The sequence below is a fragment of the Gossypium hirsutum genome, chromosome D04 (genome assembly GCF_007990345.1).
Source record: "Gossypium hirsutum isolate 1008001.06 chromosome D04, Gossypium_hirsutum_v2.1, whole genome shotgun sequence".
NCBI classification, from domain to species: Eukaryota; Viridiplantae; Streptophyta; class Magnoliopsida; order Malvales; family Malvaceae; genus Gossypium; species Gossypium hirsutum.
The window spans coordinates 44,265,824-44,276,578 of NC_053440.1; the positions used below are offsets into that span (position 1 = coordinate 44,265,824).

At 35.6% G+C, this 10,755-nt stretch overlaps 2 protein-coding genes across 2 annotated transcripts; both read left to right on the plus strand.

The window, feature by feature from the left end:
- The first annotated feature begins 323 nt into the window (after nucleotides 1-323).
- On the plus strand, nucleotides 324-3,026 carry LOC107899292 (pentatricopeptide repeat-containing protein At3g53700, chloroplastic). The gene has a single exon (XM_016824960.2). It carries the CDS (start codon nucleotides 501-503, stop codon nucleotides 2,760-2,762), a length of 2,262 nt encoding a protein of 753 aa, XP_016680449.2. The 5' UTR covers nucleotides 324-500; the 3' UTR covers nucleotides 2,763-3,026.
- A 30-nt stretch (nucleotides 3,027-3,056) lies between these two features.
- LOC107899293 (UNC93-like protein 3) lies at nucleotides 3,057-6,543 on the plus strand. Its single transcript, XM_041091222.1, is given in 9 exon segments — nucleotides 3,057-3,655; nucleotides 3,830-3,935; nucleotides 3,938-3,992; nucleotides 4,141-4,163; nucleotides 4,243-4,355; nucleotides 4,827-5,087; nucleotides 5,203-5,293; nucleotides 5,732-6,126; nucleotides 6,265-6,543. Coding segments are annotated over 6 exon segments (486 nt in total). The 5' UTR covers nucleotides 3,057-3,526; the 3' UTR covers nucleotides 4,887-5,087; nucleotides 5,203-5,293; nucleotides 5,732-6,126; nucleotides 6,265-6,543.
- The last annotated feature ends 4,212 nt before the right edge of the window (nucleotides 6,544-10,755 follow it).

Consider the following 10,755-nt stretch of genomic DNA (forward strand, 5'->3'; position numbering starts at 1 on the left):
TGCACTTTTTGTAGAAATAGAATTCAGGTGAAACTGCAAGCAACATATCCAAATTTAAACTTCTAAATAAGAATTAGGCAATCATACTCTTTTTTTTTTTTTATTAAGCTGGGTTTTCAAATAAAACTAAGAGTTGAGTGAAATAACGATAATCAACTCTGCCTTCTTTCTTTTATCTTCCCCACAAGATGGGCCAAAACTTGCCATTGGCGGATTAATGCTGAGAGACTGAAATGGGTTTTCTTTTTATTGTTGGGCCAGACACTAAAATGCTAAACTCCGATAAAACGACGTCGCTCTTGTTTCCTCTCTCTGTCTGTCCGTCTTTCCGGTTTTAAAGGATTACTTTGTCAGACCGACGCACCTGAAGCATGGAATGACCCTAAATATCTCTAATCTTTCCCACACTTAGTCGCTCGTTGCTTTGCTGAATGCTAAGCTGAATCTCTCTCTTCCTTAGCACAAAACATATATAATTCAAGGGGAAAAAGAAAACACACATGTCTTCCTCTACATGTTTCAAATGCTACCCTTGGTCTTACTCTCCTTTCCCTTTCTTCCAAAAACCCACTTCACCTTTCTCCTCCATCTCCTTCTCATCTACTCAACCAAACCAAACCCAATTCCCTCTCTCCCACGACTTCACTCCAACTCAACTCCTCCACACCCTCCGCCGCCAAAACGACGAGTCCTCTGCTCTTCGCTTATTCGATTGGGCCTCTAAGCAACCCAATTTCACCCCCAACTTATCCATCTACGAGGAACTCCTCACCAAGCTTGGAAAACTCGGCTCCTTCGATTCCATAAAGCTTATTTTACAACAAGTGAAGCACTCCGGTTGTGAGCTTCGTACAGGTACTTTCTTAATTCTTATCGAAAGTTATGCCGAGTTCGGTTTGTACGATGAAATTCTCCATGTTGTTGAGCTGATGGAAGGTGAGTTCGGGTTAAAAGCCGACACCCATTTTTATAATTTCTTGTTGAATGTTCTGGTGGATGGGAACAAGTTAAAGTTGGTAGAAATTGCTCATGATGGGATGGTTAGTAGAGGGATTAAGCCTGATGTTTCTACTTTCAACATATTGATTAAGGCTTTGTGTAGTGCGCATCAAATTAGGCCGGCCATTTTGATGATGGAAGAAATGCCTAGTTATGGTTTAGCCCCTGATGAGAAAACGTTTACCACCATAATTCAAGGGTTTATTGATGAAGGTAATATGGATGGCGCTTTGAGGTTTAGGGGACAAATGGTGGAGGCTGGTTGTCCGATTACTAATGTGACCGTGAATGTTTTAGTACACGGGTTTTGTAAGGAAGGTAGGGTTGAGGAAGCCTTGGATTTTATACAAGAGATGTCGGAGAATGACGGGTTTTACCCAGATCAGTTCACCTTCAATACGTTGGTGAATGGTTTGTGTAAGGCAGGTTTTGTTGAACATGCTTTGGAAATCATGGATGTGATGCTTCGAGAAGGGTTTGATCCAGATGTATTCACATACAACTCTTTAATTTCGGGATTGTGTAAAATTGGTGAGATTGAGGAGGCAGTGGAGGTTTTAGACCAAATGGTTTCGAGGGATTGTTCACCTAACACTGTTACTTATAATACTTTGATTAGCACCCTTTGTAAGGAGAACCAAATTGAAGAGGCCACTGAGCTTGCACGTGTACTTACAAGTAAGGGGATTTTACCTGATGTTTGCACATTTAATTCTTTGATACAAGGTCTGTGCCTGACGAGAAATCATACTCTTGCTTTGGAATTGTTTGAGGAGATGAAGAATAAAGGGTGCCAACCCGATGAGTTTACCTACAACATGTTGATTGATAGCTTTTGTTGTAGAGGGAAACTAGAGGAAGCTTTAAGCCTGCTTAAAGAAATGGAGTCAAGTGGCTGTGCGCGGAATGTTATTACTTATAATACTTTGATTGATGGATTCTGCAAAAACAAGAGGATCCAAGAAGCAGAGGAAATCTTTGATGAGATGGAGCTTCAAGGGGTTTCAAGAAATTCCGTGACCTATAACACCCTCATCGATGGTCTCTGCAAAAACAGGCGGGTAGAAGAGGCAGCTCAGCTTATGGACCAAATGCTAATGGAAGGATTGAAGCCTGACAAGTTCACATACAATTCTTTGCTTACATACTTTTGCAGGTCTGGTGATATTAAGAAGGCAGCGGATATTGTCCAAACCATGACTTCAAATGGGTGTGAACCAGATATTGTCACATATGGGACCCTGATTGGGGGCCTTTGTAAGGCAGGTAGAGTTGAGGTTGCAAGTAAACTCCTTAGAACTATTCAGATGAAAGGGATGGTTTTAACTCCACATGCTTATAACCCTGTTATTCAAGCACTATTTAGACGAAAGAGAGCTAATGAAGCTATGAGGCTTTATCGAGAGATGTTGGAGAAGGGTGACCCTCCAGATGCCATCACATATAAGGTAATATTTCGCGGCCTTTGTAGTGGTGGAGGACCAATTGGAGAAGCTGTTGATTTTGTAGTTGAGATGACCGAGAAAGGATTTTTACCCGAATTCTCATCATTTTATATGCTGGCTGAAGGACTTTGTGCTTTATCTATGGAGGATACCTTAATTACGCTGGTTAATATGGTGATCGGTAAAGCTAACTGTTCAGACAGTGAGGTTTCCATGATAAGAGGTTTTCTTAGAATCCGTAAATTTCAAGATGCATTGGCTACCCTCGGAAACATCCTGGACAGCAGAAAGCAGAAGAAACCTTACTGGTCAAGATGAAGCTAGATAGTGCTCCTAGTAAACATGTTGCAAAGAAGAGGCTTCATTGTTCATTATATGTGTATTTTGAGTGTAAGTTCTTATCCTACTGTTAATGGAGCATGAATTTGTTCCCAATTTTGATGGAAGATGCAATGCTTGTACTCAGAATTTATTAGATTTTGTGTTCCATTTTTCAATTTTTCAGGCACTGATGCATTGTTGTAATGAACCAGCATCTCTATTTTATCTGCAGAAACAGCAACGTTTATCTTTTCCCCTTAACCTTCTCAGACTGCAGTCATGCTGCATTATTGCAGGAATTTGTTTTTAACATCGTACACGGTCTGAATTAGTCCAGGAATTTTATTACAAAAACAAATAAAAAAGACTTCTTTTTTAAGTTGCACTTGCAGCTAGCCCAAAGCCTTGTTTTTGCAAGGATGGCCGTAAAGGAAAAGGAAAAAATTAACCCAAATATATAAAAGATGAATCGAACTTAGTGGATGTTGAATGTTCTATAATCTTGTTCCGAGAGATCGATCCTTCTTCCATAGAACACGTATGGCACTAAGCCAATGACAAATATAAAAAAATAATCCAAGACCCAACACTCTTTCCCTCGCCCAATTCTTTAATTAAACTATTTCCATATGTGCTTTACACCTCGAGCTTCAAGCCCGGTTGGATTCTCTTTCGAATGCTTATGATTTCAAACCGGCTGGAAAAATATTAGAACTCAAGATGGCAATTGAATTGATGGGTACTCGAGAAGAGGAGGCGCCATGGTTATTGATATTTCAGAAAGAGAAACTCCCAAAAGCCGAACAAGGGATATTCATATTTTGAGCTGTGCCTTCTTGGTCTTCCTCGCTTATGGAGCTGCTCAGAATTTGGAGACTACTGTTAATGCTGTGAGTTTCTTCTGCCGATTCTCCCTTTTATTCATTTGATTGAATTTTCCTCCAGCTGTTGGTTGCTAAGAAGATTGACTGCTATTTGAAATTCCTGGAAAATTTGAAGATTTTATTGTTCTGCAGAATCAATAAAATTGAGAAGTTTGACTCTCTTTTTTCTTTGGGTTTTAGCAAGGAAACTTGGGAATGGTGACTCTTGGAACACTGTATGTATCTTCTGCGGTTTTCTCGTTGTTTGCATCATTGGTGGTTTGAGTACTGGGGTCAAAGAATGCTCTGTTCTGGGAACTACTGGTTATTGGTTGTTTATAGCTGCAAATTTGAAGCCTACATGGTAATCACTGCTCATTTACTCACTTGGTTTCTATATATACAATAGCATGTACTAATCAAGTTATGATGAAACTTTGAGATTGAACATTTTTCATCCTACTTTGGTTGGTATACTATGATACCAGTTTCCTTTTTCCTTGGTCTTGCAGCTTCAATAATATGGGCTGGGGAGGTATGTGTATGCTGTTAGACTTATTTAAGTTCATTTATCTAATTGAATGATGACTATTGCTTTCTTTTGGTTTATCAAGGGACATATCTTACTTATATAGCACGCAGTTATGCTAGAGATGCCGACTTACATGAAGGAACTGTGATCGGTCAGTTCAATGGAGAATTTTGGGCAATGTTTGCTCTTCACCAGGTGACTATGATCTCTGCTGTGACAATTAGTCGTTTTCTAATTCTTTTATTCAGAACAACTATCTTCTTTGAATATCTTTAACGGGCCATTTCAAGGTTGTAAATATTAATCTTTTACCCCAATTTTGTTTCTTCTTAAAAATGCAGTTTGTTGGAAAGTGGAGCGATGTGTGTTGCTTCTACTGTTAATGAAAAATTGTTTTTCCTCGTATTCTATGCACCCAAGGATTTATAAATACCTTATGTGGTCTGGAAGACAGTCTTAAGTATAACTTGCAGGTGGAAAAACCATTCTGTCTTTTGATTCATGCTTCCAGATATGCTCGAGTTTATACTTAAACCTCCAAAGTTCTCTTTCAAGAACTGATTCCTTCTTTACATGATTATAGTTGATGCCATGAATCTTTTTGCTTGGGGTTTAGCTTTTATTTCCTTTTAAAATGTTTAACAACTGCTCATAATTTATTCTTAGACTGTAGGAAGGAAGTACCAGCGGCAACAGAACTTTGCTGTTCATTGTGTTTCTTTGTAGTATGACATTAGGTACCATTCTAATGTGTTTCTTGCATAAAGTCGTTGACAAAGAAGAGAAAGTATCGGAAGATTCTTCTGTAAGGTTTTGTTCTGCTGTGACGTCTACATTGAAGTCAGTTATCACTCCTTTGCTCAACTTACGGATGCTTTTGATCATTCCTCTTGTTGCTTATTCAGTATTACAGCAGTCTTTTGTATGGTATACTGTTGCTTACTGAGGCCATTACTGCAACAGTTTGTTTCAATCTTTTCCTTCTTTAAAGGAGAAAATTTTCCGCCTATCTTCTTAGTTAGAGATATGCTTGGAATTTCAGGGCTGATTACACCAAGGATGTTGTAAACCCAATCCTTGGAGAGGCTGGTGTTGGTGGTGCAATGGCAGTTTATGGGGCTTTTTATGCAATAGTAAGTACCTAAAATTCAGAAATGATTACTAGTTATAAGCATCGAGCTTTACTTGAAAGTAGCTCTTTGCGGACTATATTTATTGGAATACCCTTAAGTGAAAGATAAAAAAATTATTAAAATACTTCACATTATGGTAATCTCACTAATTTTAAGTGAGAAAGCTGGACTAGATGCAATTGGATGAATTATCATCTAGTCTGGCCTTGTTTGTAAAATTTCATATTTAGTGTGCAGGTCGGCTCACATCTGGCTTGAGATCAATAACATTAATAGTTTTGGGGGGGGGGGGGGGAGCTTTTTTCAGGAAGTGATATTCATCTGGCTTTTACTGAAATACAGGGAGGATAGTGCAGCCATATAAAGCTTTATACCTTTTAACTTTCAGCTATTTTCATTCTCTGTTGTACTTACTGCTGGTTATATGTTATGATTTAGTGCAACTAGAGAGTACTCGACAAAGTATACCCACTTCTCATGGCAGCTTTACTGGGCATCAGTGATGGGGTATTGAATATGCAACTTAGTGCTTTACATGTTCTACTTTCTAAGCATGACATGGTATGAACTTTTTTTCAGGAAGTGATATTCATCTGGCTTTTACTGAAATACAGGGAGGATAGTGCAGCCATATAAAGCTTTATACCTGTTAACTTTCAGCTATTTTCATTCTCTGTTGTACTTACTGCTGGTTATATGTTATGATTTAGTGCAACTAGAGAGTACTCGGCAAAGTATACCCACTTCTCATGGCAGCTTTACTGGGCATCGGTGATGGGGTATTGAATATGCAACTTAGTGCTTTACATGTTCTACTTTCTAAGCATGACATGGTATGAACTTATTTCCCTGTTTATATATGCTCGGCCTAACTTTTCGTTATGTTAATCACTTTTCTCCTATGCAAGCTACCTGTTAGGCCAAAGGTGCAGTTAGATCTGTAATCACATGAATATTTCTTTTGAGAACAGGAAGAAGCATTTACACAGCCCAAAGTGTGGTAGGGTTCAGCAATTGTGGTTGTGTTCTTTATGAACCCGGTCGTTACGTTGCAGACAATGGCGGTGATTATGCTTGCTGCAATCTTTGTTTCATTGGTTCCATTTATGTATCTTATTGTAAAGGTAGAGAATGCATTCTCTAAAGCCCTTACATGTTGGATCGGGTGCCCTAAGTGTAGTATTTTCGTCTAAGTATAATTATAATTTTTTGAATAGATTGTTAATAAAATTATTCATAAATTACATTAATACTTTGTATGTTAAACTCACATGATTTTTGCACTGATTGTCTAATGTTTAACTAATACTAAGCGGTATTATGTGGTTGGATCGTAATACAGAAAGACAACTTATATTAATAGATGAACCTAAACATATCATCAATCTAATAAAAACTGAGCAAACTAATTAAAAGACTAATATGTTGTCTATCAAGTCCAATTGGGGAGATGTTTTGTCTTTGACATCGAAGCGGATGACTCCCAAAAGATATTGAGATAGATGTGATTGACTGGATTGACAATACATCAGATTGGACCTAAGGAGAATAGATCTTAAATATGTTTATGAATTTATTCACTTGTGATGTTCATAGCGTGCCATGTCTAAATCCTAAGTAGAAAAGGACTATGTATGCATTACTCTTTACAATTTGATGTAGGTAAAAGCCTGGATTTGAATAAATAAGGAATCGAAAACTAGTGCATTACGTGTACGACTTCTGCAGTATGTAGCGTCATTCACAATAGTAGAATTCATAACCCGAAACATGGGTAAATGATGTCCTCTCATTGGCATTACATAATTGATGAAAAGTAAATGTGGCTACGGATCGTTCATCATTATGATGGATTACTTGATCACTATGTGATAGTAATTAACTTTTCATGAATGAAGATATAATGGTTACCATGAGATAAAATAGGGTCATATTGAGAAAATAAATATTATCTCAAAAAGATTAAAGGATATCTTAGGATAGTAACACACTTATTACAAAGTCATTGGACGAGTATTAATCGAATTGCTTTCGTAATGGTATGTCGTTGAGGAGAGCTCAATCACGATACTATAGTAGAATGACTTCGTGACTAAATGAGTTTATAATTAATAAGCCAAAAGTTTAAACTTAATTATAAATCATTTGAGCCTCAATTACATATATTCAATCGGTCCCACTGCTAGCTTATTGAAACAAAAAATGAATTGCTTGTTGAATCAAAAGGAACACAATGAATAGAAAGGGAGAAACAAAAAATATTTAGAAAATGATCATGGTTTTCTCCAAAATGAAAATGGAGAAAATGGAATTATTTGGAAATGAATGTGGTTTTCTCAAAATGGAAATAAAAATGAAATTGAGAAATGAACTCATTTAGAAATGAACAAGTAATTCTAAAAAATTATCGAAAGATTGAGTTTATATTTTTGAGTTATTTTAAGGCCCGAAAATGAAAATAAACCATATAATTATAGCGAACAAGTTGAATGGTGAAATATTAAATATATTTTCTCAAAAACTTTATTAGGGGTAAAATCATCATAATTTTATCGGGAGTAAAATTGAGATGAGAAAATTATTTAATATAAATATTGAAATGTATTTTTGGGAAATAGAAAAACTTGTAATTGAATTTGATGTGAGAGAGGCTCAAAATCGCCACATAGAATATGAAGGGATAGCAACCCAAGTACGAATACTAGGGGTGTATCGACCACCCTAATCCTCCTCTAAGTAGGGTGTGTTTTTCTATTTGAAATAAACTTTTCTAATTCAATGAGGGTTCTACCTTCTCCCCCTATAAATAGAAGGCATCGGTAGGGCCCATACTAGAGGCAATTCGGAATAACGATTCTACTAATTTCTATTTGAGAAATTTTTAGATACCGTTATTCTACCCAAAAATAGAAAAACTTTTATTCTCTAAGAATTAAATATATTGTTTAGAATAATGATTCTACTGATTTCTATTTGAGAAATTTTTTTTCATTTTCACCCTAAAAGAAAAGAAACTATTTTTAGTTTTTGTGTTTGATTCAATTTGATCGAGCCCATACTCGAGGCAATTCGGGATACGAGAATAATGGAAAAGATTGTTTGGTTGAAAGTTGAGAACGATAAGATACACAAGTGCAATTTCGATCTAAGATTTATTACTATAAATATTATAAATCAAATCGATTTTCAAATTTTTTATTTTCCACTATAAAAAAAATTCGTTTTCAAACTAAAATATTTTAAACAGTTGTGATATGTCGGCCAACTAAGATATAATTAATACCTTATGTAAGTTGACATTTGTGATGTGCCATTTGTAATCGTTGAACCTCTGTAGTTGGTTAACTTTATTCTATTCTACCCTTTACTTTTTTAAGTATTCATGTCCAACATGTAAATATAGGAATATAATTTTTAAGGATATTTTAAATATATAAGAGAAAATTAGAAAAATTAAACTAACAAAACTTGTACGCGACACTTGTGGATATGATGATATGACTTCTAAGGATCTTTTAAATGCATTAAAAATTTTAAAAAACCAAGTTATATTCGTAAGCCATACTCACACTTGAATCTGAATAATAAATGGTACCGTTTTCTACAAAGATAAAAATTGGATTTTTTATTTTTATTTTCCACGGATACAATTAAGATGTATAAAAATGGAGTGATCACCAACTAGCATTTTGTAACTGTCTCGTAGCTGCAAAAACCGTTGGCTGGATGAAATCTAAATAAATAGAAAAGGACTTGATATCTATCTCATTTATGACCATTAATATAGAGACAAATCGTACCACCATGTAACAAATATAATACATATGATTCTCTCTTTTTTTAGTACTTTTTGTTCTTTTCACATTCGTGCTTCATAGGCTAACCTAACGGTGGTCGTCGCTACACCATGCTCCCATGCGACTAATTTTATTAGTAACGTAAGAAACCATAGTATCAACCACGATCGAAGTCTCCAACTTCTTTGGCATGAAATTATATTGTATACTTTTACTATATTAAAAATATAATTTTATCATTTTAATAGTTCATATTTTTATAATATTTTAAAAATAAATTAAATTTATATTATTTTTGGAGTCAAAATATTATTTTACTATTATTATTTTAAAATTTTATAAATTATAAAAAGACTAAAATGAAAAATTTTCATTTTAACCCCTCCACCCCTAGTATCAACCGAAATGTTTGTTATTATTGGGAAATAGTGATTAGAGTGGTTTACATTGATATGCTGAAAGTCATTAAAAGAGGTTATAGAAGTTTGGAGACTTTTGGTGATAAAAACCAAAAAAAATTAATTACATTAATCTAACAAAATCCAACAGAATATCTACGTACAGCTACAGACCGTAATTTCTGTCAAAAGCCATCTTGGTGATGCGATCAGCTTATATGTTCTCTTCTCTAGGAATATATTCAAATTACCATTGACTCATTTACAATAGAAGTTGTTGAATACGTCTGATAAGTGCAGAACAAGATGTCATTGAGAATGATTCCTGAATGGCCCGAAGAACCTCCATACTATTTGTCTGAATCAACACTCTGTCACATCGCCTGCTCTTTAGTAATGCCAAGTTTCTAGAATACCCCAAAACTCAACATTAAAGACAAAACACTGTCCCAATCGCCTATTAAACCCAAGAATCCATGGTGATCCCTCAACACTCCCCCAACAATGCCAACCCTCGAGTCGACCTTGATAGTGCCATCATAATATAATTGAATCAAATTACCTACCCTAGAGAATGTCGTCCTTGAATTTTGCCTTCTGGTATGATCTACCTTGTGAGTAGAGCTACACTGCAAAGCCCAATTGTATGAACATTTGATTATTTCATCAACGCTCCATGACTGTAACACCCCTAACCTGTTTCGGTCGCTGGATTGAGGTTACGAAGCATTACAGTACAGGCTAGGACATTTATCATCAAACAGAAACAAAAATATAAAATAAATGATAACAATCAGTAGCTCATAAAAATCAGGATAAAATACACTTACGGGCCTTAAATCGAGCTTATAGGGCCCTAAAAATAGTTTGGGAACAATCCGAGACTAATTTGAATCAAAACAGAAAAATATGCAAAAATTTAAAAATTCTAAAAACAAGGGTCACGCGGCAGTGTGGCCAGGCCGTATGAGATAGCCCAGGCTGTGTGGCTAGACCGTGTAACTAACTGTGATTGTGTGAAAAATCCTACACCTAAAAATTAATAAGACACATGGCTGTGTGCACCTTAAAAAGCTTTCAAAACAAGACAAAACTTTCATCCAACACTTAAGTTCCAAGCCAAATAAAAACCAACCATTTCCATACTTCAAAAACACATTTAAACAAGCCTAAAACATGCCAAAATAATAAACCTAAATGTCTAACTAATGTGTCCTCATTGACATCATAATTCAATTATCAACCTCAATTCACTTGACACATCAAC

What these genes read in the sequence shown, in the direction of transcription:
- LOC107899292 (XM_016824960.2), top strand. Translation starts at nt 501, where the DNA reads ATGTCTTCCTCTACATGTTTCAAATGCTACCCTTGGTCTTACTCTCCT.